The sequence below is a fragment of the Natator depressus genome, chromosome 8 (assembly GCF_965152275.1).
Source record: "Natator depressus isolate rNatDep1 chromosome 8, rNatDep2.hap1, whole genome shotgun sequence".
Taxonomy (NCBI): Eukaryota; Metazoa; Chordata; order Testudines; family Cheloniidae; genus Natator; species Natator depressus.
The window spans coordinates 63,384,606-63,403,792 of record NC_134241.1 but is presented as its reverse complement, the minus strand read 5'-3'; the positions used below and the strand labels follow the sequence as shown (position 1 = coordinate 63,403,792).

Genomic DNA, 19,187 nt, shown 5'->3' with positions numbered 1-19,187 from the left:
GGGACAGTTAGAGCCCAACACTTTAGCGCGCTCTGCAAATCACACCCCGGTAGTCTGGACACTGGGGCCTTATAGAAGGGTCGATCACGTCAATTATGTCTGCTCTAAGACAGATTAGATGAGACAATGCTTAAAATGTGTGTGGCTATCTATACTAGAATGGAGCTATATCAGTATTAGCAACAGTGGGACATTTTGACTAGACTTATGTGATGTGGTATATTAGTACCCTCTCTGCTTGTGGAGAATGGTGAAAGGATTGTAACTACATGTTAGTTATGTTTTACTTCATGAAACATTCTGCAGACAATAATTACCTTTTTATCTTTAGTTTCAACTACTTTTCAGATCAGTTTGTGAATAAAGCCAGAGATGCTGTCATTGAAGCTGTATACTGGTGAAGACACCCCTTTTCGTTTACTGGATGATAATAGAGGAATGTTTATTATCTTTTAGCAAGTGGAGAGCCCAGAGTATTTATGAACTAGCAAGCAACATGGAAATTTTCTATCTTAAAAGATAATTATTGTCTACATAATAATCTATACAAGTGGCATTTGATAGAAGGGAGTACTCCCTTTCCCCCCCTGACAATCCCCAGACCTCCCATATTGCTCAGGGAATAAGAATCTCACAAGCCAGAATCAAGAAAAAAAAACATCAGTAGAAGTTGCTTGTGGATGCATGATGTAAGAGACAGACTTCAGACTTTACTATACTAGCCCTGCAGTAACCCAGTGGTCTTTATCATACTCATGTTTGTTCACCAATAGTTAAAACAGTTATTTAACTCTGTCTGAACATGCTCTCATGGAGAAGTCCTTTGTGGAATGCAGTGTTGCTGACTCTCATGGTTTTATCATGAGTTCCATGGTATTTGGAGCTTTTTTTTTCTCAAAGCCCCAGCTGCTTGACTCAGTTGATTACATGAGAATTCCAGAGTTTAAGAAGAGTAAGTTTCTAGCCCTGATGATTGTGCTCTGAACAAATAAAGTGCTATGAAGTGTTAATAAAATCAGGTGGCAGTCGCACAGGCAGCCTTAATTCTAGCATTACCTAAATTTTGAGTGCTTGACTCTGCAACCTTAACATTCTTTTAATGTAGTTTTTTATATGTAATTTACCAGGTCTATTAAAAGAAAAAGTGGAAAAAAACCAAATTCCTAAAAAACCAAAAAAATTCCTAAAAAACCCATCCTGCCCGGCCCCTGAGCTCCCGTCTGGGGAGGCTAGCCCCCGGCCCCTCCCTTGCTGTCCCGCCACTGTGCGGGCAGCGCTCTGGGCGGCGGGGCTGTGTGCTCATGCAGGGCAGCGCAGCAGCATGTCTGGCTCCGGCTGGGTGGCGCAGGTGCCAGACATGCAGCTCTGAGTGGCATGGTAAGGGGGCTGGAGCTGGGGGGTTGGGTAAGGGGCTGGGGGTTCCGGGGGGCAGTCAGGGGAAAGGGAGCAGGGGCTGGTTGGATAGGGCAGAGGTTCTTGGGGGGACAGGGGATAGGGAACAGGGCGGGTTGGTTAGGGGCGGGGGTCCCAGGAGGGGGCGGTCAGGGGACAAGGGGGGGGGTTGGATGGGTGGGGGTCCTGAGGGGGGCAGGAAGTGGGAAGGGTCGGATGGGGGCGGGGGCCAGGCTGTTTGGAGAGGCACAGCCTTCCCTACCCAGCCCTCCATATAGTTTTGCACCCCAATATGGCCCTTGGGCCAAAACGTTTGCCCACCCCTGCTTTAAAACATCATCAGCAAACATATATTTCTTGAATGGTTCTTATTCCCAAACTGGGTCTCTCTTATGGCCTGCTGCCATTATAAGTTTTCCCTTCTAGTGAGAGAATGGTATGGTAGACCTCAAATCAATGAAGGCTACACTCAGAAGGACCTCAAGACTTCTGGAATATGCTGCTCAAACAGTTTCACTTTTGTTTCTACTGCCTGTCCCTCCCTTCTCGCATTTATCTGCAGACTTCTTCTCCTTGTTCAGATCTATTCTGCCCCCAACAATCTTCTGTTCATTGAACTTTTTGAAACTTTGCACTTTTAGAGAGAGGTAAGGGATTGACTTTGTGTACACAATTTTGCAGCGGGACAATAGCGTTGAGGTCTGTTATTTCTCACCTCTCTCTATATATTTATTTATTTAAAACATTTTTGCTGTTAACAAGCATGTTATCTCTGGAGACACAAATCCACAGTTTGAGAACTGCAAAACTAAGCATTTCTGATGGCATCTTCCAGACTGAGCACTGAGTCCCATTGGGTAAATGGAAAGATTAACCTAAATAATCTATACAGAAGCCCCTGGAACCCCATAAGATTGGGTCCCTAATCCATGAACTATTGGAACTCATTTACAAAATTTTCTTAAACATTACAAGAATATATTGTCTCATACTATAGAATTAGAATATATAATCCCTATTCCATGATGAGATATCTTTGAGCTATAAAGTATCTTAATTAAAACCATCTTTCAATAGGTTTTTTCCTCAAAAAGCATTTTATCAAAAAAATCCGATTTAAATAAAAATCCATTTTTTAAAAAAATCTTTGATTTTTATCCACCCTGCATTCTAGTCTGTTAATTCCTTCTGTTTCCTCCATGATTCCGGTCCCAATAGGGAGAGCATTGAGAGCTCAGGAGAGATGGTCACTTTGCTTTAATATCTTGTGCCTGGTACCACAGTGGCTCCTGACCGCTGGGAGGAGCAATTGTAGGGCAAGTGCAGTTCCGCCCTTGCAGCCTGGGCTGGAACATACTCAGTGTAGATGGAGTCTTTGTGGAATTTAGCTTCCAGAGTCTAACAAATCTCTACTGGTCATGTAAAAACTGAGATTTTTCTGAGGCTCACAATTTGGCGGTATGGCAAGAGTGATTAGGTTATTTTTATTTTTCTCAAAATTTCAGTGGGCTGTTCTTGTTCTTTTTTTGTTTTTAAAATAAATTACTATTTCAATAAAAGCATTTCCTTTTGAGGTAAAATTATCCCTTTTTAGGGTTGGATTTGTAGAAAAAGCAATCACTTAGTTTTTTTCATGTATCTTTTGCCGAGATTCACACAGATAATTGTTAAAGGACAATGTTATGAATCATTCTGTGTTTGGTAGCATTGTACCAAACTTAAAAATGCAAATCAAATCATTTGAAAGTCTGAGCAAAAGTTTGTTTCCCTTTTTCTGTTTTTTTTAATATATTAAACAATCCATCCAAAGAATGACATTTAAAAAAAAAATCTTAAAATGTATGAGCTTTTGGAGTAAACTTGGTACACTATTACTTCTGGACAGTGGTGCAGCTGCTCTTTGTATGTTCAGTGGCAGGTTAGTGGTGGTTGATTTTTGGCTCCCGAGGCCCACCTCTGTACTGACAGCTTTCTTCTGTGGCATCCTCTGTGTCACTCAAGGCTGTTGTCTTCCTTTTGGCTAGGCAGCTGGGACTCCTCCTTCCTGCTGCTTTCCTGACTAGGCTGTGCCCCAATGCTCTGCAAAGCAAAGAGAGGAGCCAGGATGTGGAACCCTAACTCTGAATTTCCAGATTTCAGACCTTTTGGTTTTTCCATAAATGTAATCTAAAGTCTGGAATTTCCTGGCTTTCATGGATTTAATTTGGATTTTTTAATGTTCTGATATTTTTAGCAGAAGTAAATGATAATGTCTTTGACATTTAACAACTTTTTTTCCTGGGTATTACCTGATAAGGTGTACTGAGACCTTATCTCTGTACTATTAACAGTGTCGCTATCTATCCTGCTTCCATAGAACAATGCAGTGGTCTGACCAGTGCATTTCTCTTGCATGCAGGAATTGTCAGGCTGGGCTAAATAGCTCTCTTTCTTCATCTTTCCACTGCTAGGGGATAATTTTATGATTCCCTCTTCTCTGCTCTCCTTCTGTTAGGTTCATGCTCCTCTGTGTGTGTCTCATACAGAGGGGGTGACCGAGAAGCCAGCAGAGGAAGATCAGAGAGAGGACTGAGCTGCCTGGCTTTGCATTGGCCATCTTATGTGACAGTATCAGGGTTTCACGCTCCTAGGGGCTTAATGGTGAAGGACTCAAACGTGAGAAGTTTGGCCTTGATCCAGCAAAGAACTTAAGCATGTGCTTAACTTTAAGCATCTGAATAATTTCACTGATGTCACTGGATCAAGCCTAGGTGCTCAGCATAATAACAGCCTTTAGTGTGGCTTTTTTAATGGACAAAGGAGGAATAAAAAAATGGTAGGAACTCTGAAGAAAGGAATTGCTGTGGAGAGGGGAAAGGTTGGAATACAGCTGGGTGGGTCCCAAGAAAGGAGAAAGCTGAGAGTTGGAGGGGAAGAAACATGAGGGAGTTCCAAGAGGGGAAAGAGCTCGGGGCAGGAAGACCAAAGGAAACACTACCAGGATGACACCCAAACAGTGCATTTTACAGTGGAGAAAGAGAGAAACAGGGAGTGCAAGGAGGAAGAAAGGAAGAGTTGAGAGAGAAATAGGTGAGATGTACTGGAATACAGGAGAGAATAAAGAGCAGGACCTAAACAGCAGCAGCTGTATTCAGCAACATGGGAAAAAGCAAGGATGTACAAAATAGAATGGGGTGGATGTGTAAGAGGTAAACGATTGAGAGAAGAGGAGTTGCTTTCTTTCAAAAAAGAGAAAAGGAGGTACAGGAAAATGAAAGAGAGTTTAAAAAAAAAAAGACTGAGGGGGAAAAAAGCCTTAGGCAGAAATGAGAAAAGGAAAAATAACATGGTGAGAAAGAAAAAGGAAATAACAAAATAGAATAAGTGAGGGGGTAGTGAGGAAAGAAGATGTGTAAACCTGTCACTTCTAAGTTAGTGATTTTTATTTATGCTCCTATATGTGATAATATTTCCCTAGCAGATGTCCTGTCTCTCTGCAAGTTTATGGAGATGGTTAGTTATTTTGAGCACCTGTTATATGAATATTGTTTGCTATCTCATCTCAGTTCTGTAGTTAAATAATTGGTGTTGTCATGGTTGCTACTTTTTAAAAAAAATATTTCCCCCCTCTCCCCTGGGCAATTCTGAAATGTTTCTGGAGTGGACCTAATGTACCTGTCTCTTGGTGTAGGATTAATCCCTTTTTCCTAAAGGGACACATTCTCTTTTCTATTCCTTTGCTTATAATTAGGGTGGTCACCTCGTTGAGGGTCTGCTTGTTTTCTTAAGGCCCAGTCTTGTGTTGTGGATCCTACACAGAACCAGTTGGAATGGTACTGTTCCTTTTCTTAAAAAGAAAAAAAATGTTTGAATTGAATGGGAAATTGGATTTTCCTGCCTCTGATAAAGTTCAGTTCTGGATACATAGAGCATCCCTGCTAGGAGAGATAGAGGTGCTTCGAAAAAGCCAGTCGTCCATGCCCCCAACCCTCATCCATCCCATTAAAATACACCAGATAGTGCATACTGGCAGCATATATTATAAAAAGAAAAATAAATAAATTTCTCTGATGGTATACCTGCAGATCCCCACCCAAGACATTTTAAAAGTTACTCAGTTCAAACAGTGTGCTGTACCAAGTAACATGTTTACTATAGTTTTAAAGAATCAAGTACAAAGAATTCTAGCAAGTTCTCCACACTCAAATTTGGTGTAGTATTAGGCCTTGTCTGTGTGGGAAAATTTTGTCTACTGGTGTAGTTAAACTCCTTCCAAAGTGTCATAAACTAAGCTGGAAAAAGGCACTCTTATATTGGAATGAGAGTGTTTAAATAGTGGGTTTTGCTGGTATAACTATATTGGTTTAAATTCACACCTAAGCTACATTGGTATAACTTTCCCATGTAGACAACACCTTAGTCTCCATTCACTTATAGTTAGGTGCCAGTGTTTTTTGTTTAAAGAAAAATATAAATTTGTACATTTCCAAGTTACCTTTCCCATCAGTATGCACACCTTTCTGTTTGTTATACATGCTTTATTGTTTAATGTAATAGTCTCTCCTTTAAGTTGGTAAATCAACTATCAAAATTCCATTATGCATTTCAGACTCCAGCTTTCTGAATATGACACAATTTGAACTTCTTTGTTGATAGTGGATTATAAATCTGCTTTTTAGGATAACATTGGGTGAGCAAAGAATATATCCTACAAAACCTTTATGAAAATGTATTGTATAGACATTATGAGTGAAATCCTGGCTCTGTTGAAGTCCATAGGAGTCTTGCCATTGACTTAAATAAGGCCAGGATTTCACCCTATATTTTTAGCCATTTGTGGTGGTCTGGTTGGGAAGAGTTTTAGTACTTTTAGTGTCTGACCAAGAGAAAATCTGATTGATCTACTCTTGATGATTGTTTTTGCACAAAACGAAGATTAATTAAAGTAGGATTTTGCATTTCTGAGTATTGATTTGTGTAAGTTAATGAAGATCCTCTTCTCTTTGCTGATGACTTCCATTATTAAAATTCCAGCCTTTTCCTTCCTAGCTAGTAATGAATAAGGCTACATTTTAGTCACGGGTATTTTTAGTAAAAGTGGTGGACAGGTCACGAGCAGTAAACATGACTTGTACTATATACCCCTAACTAAAACTTGGGCTGGAGGGCTGCAGATGCTCTGGGAGGGCAGTCCGGGGGCGCCGCGGGTGCTGGGGGGAGGCGGGCAGCGGCGCACAGCCCAGGAGCTTCGTTGATGCTGGTGGGGGGCATGAGGGGGGGACACGGGCAGAGGTGGTGCATGGCCCGGGACCCCCGCTGGTGCTGGATGGGGAGGGTTGGCAGGGCTGGGAGCTCCTCAGAAGTGGCTGGCATGTTCCTACAGCTCCTAGCGGGCGGGAGGGCTGGGGGGCTCCAGGCACTGCCCCCGCCACGAGCGCCAGCTTCACAGCTTCCATTGGCCGGGAACCGCAGCCAATGAGAGCTGCAGGGGTAATGCCTGCAGGAAGGAGCATCACGCAGAGCCTCCTGGTCCCTCCACTAGGAGGTGCAGGGATATGCCAGCCGGTTTCGGGGAGCCCCCCAAGCTAGCCGCTGCCCCGTACCTCAACCCCCTGCACCAGCCCTGAGCGCCCTCCCACACCCAAACTGCTGCTGCTGCACCAGCTGCTGCAGAAATCACAGAGGTCACAGAACCTTAGTAATGAATGTCATGCCAGTCGTCTAACTGAAAGGGCAGAACAGTAATATTTTCCAAAGGCAATGCTGTGAGTTGGCAGGAGATTTTCCTACAACAGATGGTCATCATCACCTGTACATTAAACATCATTCTTATATTCCTCAGCTCTACTTGCTTTGGATGATGCATATACCATGGTGATGGATGCCATATAATAATATCCCAGATAGATAGATGTACAGTTAAGCAAGAAAAAGAAAATCATTCTTAAATTTCAGGTGCCTGCAGTGGCTTTCTCCACAGAAGAGATCTCTGTTTGTGGGAAAGCTGGAGGAATGGTAAGGTGTGGTCAGTGAAATTGCAAACTGCCAGAAACTACTGGACTGTAATCCCCATGGGAGGTGCAATATCTGCTACAACATTATGTAAATAAATAGACTATGCTGAGATGCTTCATGCCCTGCCTCTGGAATGAGAAAGTGACTTCCATTCCCCTTCTACTTGGGCTTTGCACAGGGGACTGGGCTTTCGCCCACAGAGTGTGATATTTCAGGAAAATAAATCTACCCTTTTTGTAGTTGAGGGATTTTTGAAGCTTGCATAACTACTCTAATGGTTTTGTTAATGTTTATATGTATATACAGAAAGTTTTCTAAAGAGTGGGGTAGTTGCCTGTTTTAACAAACAAAGTTAATTTGTTTACGCAAATATAAACAAAACTTCCTATTTTTAAAGGCAACAATGTTACTGCTTTTAGTATTAGCTAATACGTTGCAAAATAATTTTATTTCCCACGTTAAACAGTATATACACTTCTGGAAGCACCCAAATCTAACATTACAGGTTCCATAAATGAAAATAATCCACTAGAAGCTAGAATTAAGGATATTTCTTGTGTTTGAAGATTCATGTTACTTTTTCATCAGAGAAGAATAAATATTTTTATTAAACCTTTAAAATAAAAGGGATATAAATTAGTGTAGTGCTCTTTTTCTAATGAGTACACATCTTTCTGTCCAATAAGCAGGTATGTCTTAGGTGCAGGCCGTGGAAATGAAGATCGATTAGAAAACTGAATTCAAGTTTCATTCAGGAGAAAGGGTCACTGTACAATAAGTGTCAATTTTAAATATGTTTTAATACTTAATATGTATGAATACATGTATAACATGATTATTTACAATTAATACACCCCAACAGTGTTTAGAAGACACCTAGAAAGCATCTTAGATGCATCTTATTTTCCCACTTCTTTAAAATCTGAATAGCACCTGTAATTAAGGGAGAAAACTGAGCCCTGGAAGCTAGGTAGGACTTCCAGCTATTGATCTGTGTAAACCCAGCTTACACTGTCAGGGGAGAAGCAGTCAACTGCTGAGCTGCTTTGTCACTGACATAAGCTGAGAGAGGATTTTTTTGTCTATACTGTTTATACACCAGTCTATAGACCTGCTGGCTGGTTGAATTTTAAAGAGTGCGGAGGTTTAAAGACTTGTCCCCTGAGGGATGCTCCTGCCAGTTGGGAAGCGAGCTGAGGCTGTGTTTTGCAGAAGTTGTGTGTGTGTGTGTGTATGTATGTATGTATGTATGTGTGTGCTGCTCAGGGTGGGGGAGGGGTGGGAGGCAGTGCAATGGGAAAGTACTGTAGTTCATCTGAGTCTCAAAAATGTTGCAAAATGTACTGATGATTTTTATGTTGTGCTAATATCTTTCTTTTGTTTCCTTCCTTATGCAGTAATTTATTTTTTTTTTAAAAAGCTCAAATGGGAAACTTAGATGAATATTGGAAATACATTTCCTTCCCTATTTTAAATAAGTCCTATAGTCACCAAGCAGCAATTAATATTGTTGATAGTAAGACAAAAATGATGTTTTAAACTAAGATGTATATTAAAAGTGAAAATGGTTGAAGGTACCTCTGTTGAGCTTTATTACCTGAGGACCTCAAATTTAAAAATGAAATTATTTCTTTGAAAGAAGAAAATTAAAATTTTGTGAGCCTGAAAGAATGATCTATTTGAAAATTAATATATTACAAGTTTGGACTGTTTTTTCTTTAGTTTGTGTTTTTTGGTTTTGTTTTATTGCTTGTTTTCTACTTTGTGTGTGTGTATAGTTTTATTCCCTGCAATTTCCACATTGGCCCCTCGCTGCCAGCGGAAACAGAGACTGAACAGCAGTCTCTTCGGAGAATATTATATGTGCTACTACATAGAAAGAGATTTTCCATAATCAAGAGAGTTAGTATCCTTCCCCAAAACACAGCATATTACTTTCATCCTATTCTTTATCTCTGTTATCACACAGAGTGAAAGTCCCAAAGCTGCTCCAGAACTCAGGGACGATAGGCTTTTTCATTCTTACTGTGTGCACTAATGTAGTGGTCTTCCAGGACACACACTATATCCTTGAAAAAAAGCTGTACACATTTCACTCATGCAATGTTTACAGAGTTTTAAAATATACAGACCTTGCTGGTTAATATATTAATATTTTTCCATGGGTGTTTTACACTGTGTAAAACCAGGCAAATACTTAAGATAAGGTACTTATTCAGTGCAGTGCACAGGAATTTAACTGCATGACTTTCAGGATATGGGAGTTGCTGTCCCATCCTGCAAAGTGCTCAGCATTCTTTCACTTGAGTGAGTTTTGAGGGTTCTCAGCACCTTGTAGGTCAAGCACCTAAATCCTGACCCTTGGCACTGGAAGTTTGGAACCTATACACTCAATCCTGCAAACACTCACTTAGTGGGATGACTGATACAGGTACCTTTATGTACATAAATGCTTGCAGGTTTGGTATAGTAAGCAAGTGCTGCACATCACTGACCCAACTACATTTCATCATCAACAACCTTCCCCGTAAGTTTAACCATTTCACACAGGACTTGTTTTCCCAGCTGGTTTGCTGGAAGCAAGAAAATAAATACCGTTTTTTGGATCTTATATGATCAGTGTTATACATTTTAGTCAGATTTGCTGACAGCTGATCTGTTAGCTCTGATTTTTCTAGAGAGAGATCTTGTACTTCTTAAAAACATTAGGACATTTTTATATTTGAATTAACACATTTTATTTGCCACTAAACAGCTTCTTAAATAAAAATGTCCAGAAAAGAAACACAGTATCCATTACATGATGATCTGAACACTGCAGGGATGGTCTTACTTTTAATTAATTAATAATGAGGTTTGCTTGTGAATGCCTTACTGCTCTACTGAAGGGATAACTGCATAAATTTCTACTTTATACCAACAGAAGATTTTCATCATTTTCAGCATTTGACTATGAAACACATATAGAGTTGTTATACCTCTCAGTAATTCATTCTGCTGCCAACTTCATTCCCTTTTCTCTGCCTGCATTTTAATTGAAACAACATTTGTATTTTTGAGCCAGGATCTGTCAGAAGTCCCTGTGGCTAGTCTGTGGTACAAGTAGCAGCAGACGTGGCTTACCCATATGGTGCAGTGCTTCTTGTAAAATCCATATGGCCTTGTTGAAGGGAATCCCAGCGGGGATGTGAAGGGTGTTAATACCCTTCAGGCCAGGCCTTTCCCTCCTGGGGCTTCTATGGCATTGTCTTTGCAATCTGCCAAAGCACAAACTTAATTCCTTTTTAATAATCAATTATTTCAGTCCAGGAACGTGTGCTATATTTCTTGCAACCAAATATTTCTGAAAAATGTTTTTTCTAGCAAACAGTATAACAGAAATACTTAAATAAAATGTCATTTTAAAATCCTAACATTATTTCTTTAATCTGTATTTACAGGAGGTGCTGCAAAGTGTGCCGAAGTTCTGCTTTCCCTTTGACGTTGAAAGGTTTGTGGTACAGTGATCATTTATTTAAAAATATTTAATTCAGTGTATTCTAAATTATATATCTATTTAGTGAAGATGAAAATAACTTTTTGAAAGTCTAGACTTAAAGAAATAGGAACAAAATAAAATGCACTGCATCCTCTAGTCTTGCACCTGGAGGTGAAAAGAATAAAGACTAAACATTTTTTCCTTTGTTCTCCAAGTATGTATTTAGGCACTAGTAGAAAAATATCACAGTATAATACACCCTTGCTAGGATTTTAAGAATTCTCTTTTGATATAGAGCTGCATCCTGGCTCCCAACTTCCTCCAGCCCAATTGTAAACACCATCTGTGTAATATAACTATACAAGATAATTTCCTCCCAATAAAGAAATGGTGCAATATACTGAAATATAAAAACTCACTTGCAGTTTTAAAAATAACCCATGGTTTGTGTTTCATCTTATATAAGAATTAAAAGAACTTCAATTACGTGCCGGTAACTGAATGTGCATGGGCAGCAATGGATTTTTCTGAGGGTAGATTCAAGACCTTTGTTTGTAAATGGTAGTTCACTTTCCTTATATCCATTTTATTGTGGCTTCCACATGCCAGTTGCCACTCATTTCAAATATTTGTAGAAGATATTTTTTATAAGCACCAAATATTTATTTTACTGTATCAAAATGTTTGATCATGAGTTTAATGATTATTAATTTAACCAATTGTGTAGATTTGTAGTTTGGGAAATTCACATTGTGTCTGTCTGTGAGTCAGTTGATATTGTGTTACCGGTAGAAGCTTGGTTTGTACAATGAATGAATGTGTGCCCAAGTAGCCTTCAGATCTCGCTGGTCTCAATGGTATTAGCATCAGTTGCATGATGGTCAAAGAGAAGGGTCCCCAAAGATGTTACAATTTAGGAAACAGAAGACAGTAAAAACTAATGTGTATATGGGAGCGAAGAAGGGCTTGGAAGAGAAGACAGGTGCAACATAGAACCTTACAAATACATGTTATGTGATAGTAAACTTGGTCACCTAACCTCTTAGATGTTGCGCTTCAGTTGAGGAGTTTGTCTTTTGAACTGGTTAAACACACAATCCCTTACACAAGTTTTATGACTCAGGCAACACTGCTGATAATGTTTTGTATTCGTGCATTAAAGCCTTTACGTTCTTGAGCTTACAGTATGTATGAGCATCTGTTTCAAGTTAATAGTGAAGGTGCGGCATGGAAATCAACTTTGGAGATGACAGAAGCAGGTGAGGTTCTGTTGCTGCCATCCAGTGGCAAAAACTTAGCCAGGAGCAGTAAATAAATGATTTCCACAAATTGCTGTGTGTGATTGTTAGCTATTAACAGGCAAACCAATGTCTGTAGTTTAGGTAACCTAGCATTTCCATTTTAAAGGCTCTTGTTCAGTTTACTGTTTTCTCAAAGTTTTACGTGTTGGGCTGAGGTTTGGTAGGTGTGCTCTGTGCAGGAGTGAGGAAAAGAAGCATTTATTTTTGCTAAGGAAATTTTGATGTGAACTGTTTTTTTTAAATGGCTGTAGTGCCCAAATACAAGATAATGGAAAATTGAAATTTGTCAGGGACATATTCCCTAGGTCATAGATGTGCCAGTCATTGGTTTGGTGGATTTAATTTGGACAAGTTATAAAGATTTAAAATGTTCATTTTGTGCATGTATGCTGGTTTATTCTAACCATAAAACTAAGAAACTCCCAAACTTTCTTCTGACAATGTACACGCATGATTATATAAATCTAGTAAAAATTTTCATTGAAAAGGTGACCTCTCAGAGTGCCATTGGGTGTGCTTTTTTGTGTGCATAACTAAGGAGAATGAGTAACAGCCGTGTTAGTCTGTATTCGCAAAAAGAAAAGGAGTCTCTAAGGTGCCACAAGTACTCCTTTTCTTTTTAAGTAGAATGGAATCTCAGGCTTTATAGTTAGAACATTCTGGAAAACAGTCCTTGAAGGAGCATATGAACGGAGGCATGGCTCTGAAGGAGTCCTGCCGTTGTACATATAAAATAGAAAGATACAAATAATTTGAGGCAAGAGCTCTTGTCTCGTTGATTCTCCGTATTGCACATTATAGAGAGTTCTGTGACTCTCTTGTATGATATGATGGAATTAAATTCTTTCTTCTTTGTTTGTATTAAAAGTGGAAATTCCATAAAAAGAGTAGATTAATAATTTTTAAAGTTAAAATTTTTAAATGACAAGGTACCCTGCACATCCTAAATGTTACGATGAAGTCTTAATTGTGTGATCACATATTGCATCTTTCCACAGGACACCTTCCTAATTCTGTGCACAAACTGGACAGTGAATGAGGCAAGGCTATGTAGTGAATTGGGCTGAGTCTTGCCTTATTCACCATACTAGTTGTATGGTTTGTCACAAATGAGGTAAGAGCCTGCAAGAAAGGGAAGATAAAGGTAATAGACTGGGATCTATTGTGGGTTCTATTTCTGCCTCTGCCACAGGTTTCCTGTGTGATCTTGAACTTACTCTTTGTTCCTCAGACTGGGATTTGTAAAGTAGTGATAATATTTGTCAGCCTGTTAGTAGTGATGTGAAGATAAATTATTCAAGGTGTGTGAGGCTCTCAGATACTTGATGAGAACCCTGGGAAAGCCTATAAAAGGTTGCGTGCTTCAACCTTAATGTTCATTTGATGCAACATTTTTGTATTTACTATATAATGTTGTTTTCCTGGACAGAAACTCCACATTGTAAACTTTTACATACTGACCTAGTCACCTCAAAGAAAGGTCACTGTTAATGTTTTGAGAGCATCCCATGGACTTTTACTGTGTAGGCCAGTGTAACTAAGTGTGCCTCAGAGATACTAGTCTTGAGGGAAGAAGGTGATAGAAGACTACTTTTTTGAGCCAGTGGCAGTAGCTTCCCACAGAAAGATCTGATACCTCCTTCCTGAGCCCAGAAGGGTAAACACAGGGCTGTTGTTAAGGTCTCCCACTCACCCACATAGGCAGAAGCAGGAACTAGAGCTGCTTTCGGATTCAGCACACTCGATAGGTGGAGTTAGGGAATTTCTAAACATGTTTGTGAATGTGGTATTTTGCTTGGTCACTAGCATTGGGAACCAAATGGCTCAGTTTGCAGATAACAAAAGGAGTTTGTGTAGGTGCATGAAATATCTCATTTGTGTATGTCATGTGCCAAAAATGAATGCATTGTCAGATCTGTTATCCAGCACTGCATGCGTACACCAGATTGTTGTTATCCAGTTACTCAAAAGTACTGGACTATTGCCTTTGGGCCAAATCCTACATCTAGTACACAGCTTCTGGATACCCCAGATTTAGAGGGAAGATGTGTGTGGAGGGAGGGGCGTGGGTGCAGAGTCTTCATCAGGCCACTAAGCATCAGTAGGGCAACTCTGCAGCAGCTTGAGGCTGCAGTAGCCCCAGGTACTCTTACTTCCAACTCTTGCAGGGTTGAGGAATAGCCAGTGGATGACTGTAGTTAGGGACCAGCGCCCTTGCCCAGCTATTTCATCAGCTCACTATGTAAAATTTCTGAGTGCTGGGGCGCAAGGTGGTGGGTTACGTGGTCCAGAATCTTTGCAGTGGTCCACTTTGCGGTGGAACTGCATCAATTCTGCTACAGCCAGGGTCTTCTGATACCATAAACTTTGTCTCTTTTAATGTATTTGTTTTTGTATAGAATGCTCTTTTGGGATGACAACTTAAAAAAAAAAAAAAAACAACCAAAACCATAAACGCATAAATAAGGCTAGGAGAAGCAGGGCAAGTGTGGTAAATACTTAAGATGTTATTCCTTCTAATTTTCAAAAGTAAATAATATGACTGGAGCCTAAAAATCTGTGATCAGTACTTAATTTAGCCACTGTACAATAAATAAAGGCTGAAAAGCAAACCAGAGGAGGACACGGTTGTATAAAGTGCATATCAGGATTTTACTTTTTAACTTCAATTTCTGTACTATTGGTGATTTAACTCGGACCCTGAATTTCATTAGTGATGATTGTGGTTGATTTTTTTTTTAAGGGAAAAAATAAAACCCATACATATAAGTGCTTATGAGTTTACTCAGTTGGCGCTAAGAGTTCTAGGTCTCGTGTGTAAATAAATAATTTCATACTTTAATAAATGACACTCAGTTGTATAATAGTTGTAATAGCTCCTTTGGTGCCATTAATGGGTGGCTAATTTCACTTCTGTTTGTCATGGGGATTCCCTTCTCCTCTCCTTTTTTTGTCTGGGGCAGATGGATTCTACCATTCAGGGTACAGGGTATTTCTGCATTTCTTTTGTATTGTTTGGCAAAACAACTCTAACACAGCTTGCTTCTTCCTTCCTTCCTTCCTTCCTTCACCAAATTAAACTAATCAGTTCTGTTTCTCCTCCTTCTCCATGTCTTCGTGTTCTTTGCCTGTAACTGCTAGTCTCTGTGTCTGTCTGTCTCTCCTGTTTCTTCAGGGGCCTCACATTCCCCATTTTCTCCATCAACCTCTGTTCATTGTGGTTATCCTCCCTCCAGCCAAAAAGTCTCAGCTGTGGCTCCCTATAGAGTCCATGACTGCAGGTCCCTTTAATTGGTCAGAGGGTCACTAAAGTGCCATGCAAGCTGTGTCATCTCTCCTGTGGCTGCCTTCATGGTATTTGTAGCCCAGGGTGTGAAGGATCAAAGTCAGTCCCAAACTGCAATATGTAACCCCTAGACGACTCAGTCCTCTGTCTGCTTTGAATCTCCTCTCCTTTCATTTGTCTCTGCCCTCTAATCCTTTCTTCCTATCTTCTCTTTATCTCTTTTCCCCCCTTCAGCTTGTGATCCTTCTGCAGAGCACCTCCCAGAAGAAGAGAGTACAGTAAATATGCGCTTGCAGGTAGCACGTTCCCAGAAGTATCACAAAGAGTAGCGAGGTGACACTGATAGGTACCTCATTAATTTCACCTGTTGCTCTTGTGGTGTCACTTCGGAAGCATTATGTGCCGGAGTCCTACTACCCCTGCTGGTACATGAGGAGAAGGAAGAAATCTAGCAATGGAGGATCACTCCTATGCTTTTGGATCACACCTGGGCTCCTGTGCATAGCATTTCCCCAGTGACCAAGTAGGATCAACAAGTGAAAATGGTGGGGATGATGTCACTTTCACTCTGCTGCTCCTGGTTGATGCTGTTTTTGTTGATGTGTCTAGGGGAATTGCTAGGTGCAGAAGCCAGGTGTGATCTGAAGGCATGGTAGTCAGTGGAAGTGGGAGGTCACTGGATCTGCAGTCCTCACCAAAAGTACCTATGTAATTTATCACATACAGAAAAATTTGCTTTAGAAGTAAGTAATGAAAGTGCATTTTTAATCCAGGCAAACACTGAAAATAAAGGAAATGTAGAGTTAAAGTGATTCCACTATATACAGCATTCCCTTTATACTTTGTTCATCCCAGATAAATGTACAATCTTAGCTGTGACCATAATATATACCAGTTATCTAGTCTGTTACTGCATACTTTATTAATAAAGACAATGTTTATTAAAGATTCAGTCCATATTTGCTTATACATAGATGGTCTTTGGATGGAAGATTATATAAGTTTTCTGGGCTATGGAAAACAAATGTTAGCTTGTCGTTGAATACTTGTGTTTATAAGGTTGTATTCGAATATCTATTGAAAGTGGCTATTCTATTACATTTTGTGTTAAGACTTTTTTGGTCAAGTAACTAATTTGGTCAAAGAAAGGTTAGAATTAAGGTTGTGATCCAAATGGGTCATTTAGTTATTTTGTGCAAACTGAACATATAGATGTGCATAAATTATCAAATGAACGATGGAATCACTGTATCCTGTTCAATTTTGTTTCTTTCAGTTTTTATGTTGATTGAAAAATACATTTTAGCAACCTTAACTCTGTTAACTATTTTTTTAATGTGGGAGTTTCCTAGATTGGAAACTTTTATAATTTGAGCTGTTTAAATCTTTCTTTGCTTTCAGGCTGCTGCCTGTTTCTGTTGGAGGCATAAGAGATCAGGGAAGCTGGAAAACAGCTACTCTGAGTTGGCTGGAGCTAGAGTCAAATCTTAGAAAAGTGTGCCTGAGTGCTAGAGTTATAGAATATGGATTGGAACTGGGGAGGCGGGATAGGGGCCTGGATCCGGAGTCATGGAAAGGAATTCGTTGGGGACTGAGGACCCAAAGCTGGAGATTGCTAGAGGTCTTTATCTCACCATTCCCTCAACCTGTTTCTAGCCTCATCTCCCAAACCTCAGTTAGAACAACTCCTTCGAGTGTCTGCGGAAATTGGCCTTCCTTACAGTTCATCCAGATAAATGCTGAACTGCTGAAAGATTTTTGTGTTTAGAACTTTAAGTGTTTCAAAACCTAACTGGCTGAGCTGTAAGCAGAATAGTGCCATAGCCATCAGTTTTCCTTGGCATAATAGACACAGTTAGGATGAATAATGGTATTATATTTTATTTCACATTTTCTTTAAATATATCCTCAAATCCTAGCCCAAGTATGAAAATTTGTTTAACTGTGTTACATATCTTTCTTAAGTTTCACAGATGAAAACAAAGCCATTTAGAGGGATCCTAAAACTTCAACAAGGAGTCAGTTTTAATGTTTTCAGTCTCCTAAACTGTTAAACAGATTTGCATATAATCACAGAAAAATAGTTCTGTCTCTTAGAGTAAGTGGTGTAAGCTTGGGGATGATGCACACTAATTTCTATATGCGAGGAAGGGATTTAATTCCAACGTTACCCAAAGATCTCAAGGAAGCCTTAAATTTAGAAGGCTATTCCTCTATAATATGAATAAGGATATTTAAAAGTACTCCTTATCTACTGTATAATCCAAAGAGCTGTTTCAGTATTATGTAAAAATGGATGTAGACAATTTAAAAAACTTGATTTATTTATGTGATAGATTATAGTGACCCTGAAAGAGCCCTTTGTAGTCTGTAGTTAATAGGTGTTTATACACATTCTTCACTATTTTATGATTTATTACTGTTAAACTAAAATTATATATAAGCATGCATTGCAGGAGTTGCGTATAAAAAGAAAGGCAGAAAAGAGGAATGAGAGAGTGAGTAAAAGGTCAGTAACAGAATATGTAACAATTTGCATCTGTTCATTTTGCTCAAGAAGAGTGGACTACATTCAGTTAAAATTATCTGCTTTTGACCAACACTTTAGAAAATATTTTTTCAACCAGAGCTAGACCAACTAATTCTGTGCTCTGTAATGAAATGTGGAACTATATATAATAATTTATATATGTCAAAGATCTGAGGGGAATTTTCACAATGAGGAAAGCTTGCAGCAGCCATCTTTCTTGTTTTCTGGTAATTGCATAAAGGACTGTTAAGTATTTCTGTAAGAGAGACTTGGGTCCAAAGAAGCTGATAATATTAAACTAATTGGATTTAAATGACATCACTCAAAATCTCTGTAGTCAGAGAATTTATCACAGCATAATGTATACAGTAGGTACACGAATTGGAAGTGTCAACATTTGTTTGTATTGGTAACATCTGCTGAATTTTCATAAAATTTACAATATATGGTTAAGTTGAATTATTATTTATATTCAGAAGACTCCTATCACCATAGTATCTCAGAATTTTGTTATGAGGCTTGAATTGGATCAGCCTGTGCTCTAAATAAGAGGAGAAAACACCAAGCGCTCCTTATTCAGATAGGAACCCAGGAATTAATACTATAGTTTAGGCTTTGATCCTGCAATCTGATCCAGGTTGGGTGACACTCATGTGTATGTGCAGCTGCAACATAGGCATATGAAGGTTGATGATGTTGGCAGAGCAAAGAAGGGGTTGACAGCTATATACCATATTAGAGGTTCTAAGCTGTGAGAAAGGGCCTTGAAAGTAAAGACAAGTAGTTGATTATTTACCTGCATACTCAAATAGGGCTCATGTTGCAGTACAGCCAATTTATGTGCAGATAGGACCTAATCCAATTGGTCCTTTGGAGGACCAGTTTGTTATGAATGCCAAACCGGACATGTTGTTGCTTGTTCTATATGGGTTTTTTATACGGGCTTGGTGCTGTAGAATCTGAGCACCTTCCAGATGTGCATTAAACAATGTGACTAACATTCATTGAATGTAGTTCATTCTTTCTCTCATCTTCTCGCAGGAAGAGAATTGTGTGTGCAGTGTAGAGGTCATTTCCTCCTCCCCCCCTTTATATGTTCATGCTGTTATGTGACAGAAGGCAGCTTATAGAAGTGTATCTTGCATTTGGAGTGGAAGGTGGTAAAGCTTGTAATGGTCCTTTGTTCCTATGGGAGTTCATTCCATA

The 19,187-nt window shown here is 39.4% G+C and overlaps 1 protein-coding gene across 1 annotated transcript in view; it reads left to right on the top strand.

Annotated features, from left to right (window-relative positions):
- Window positions 1-19,187, top strand: part of DENND1B (DENN domain containing 1B) — a 240,237-nt gene that overhangs the window by 83,739 nt on the left and 137,311 nt on the right. Inside the window, exon 4 of the mRNA XM_074961176.1 lies at window positions 10,827-10,876. Coding sequence (XP_074817277.1) covers window positions 10,827-10,876 — 50 coding nt within the window. The remainder of the gene's footprint in view (window positions 1-10,826; window positions 10,877-19,187) is intronic.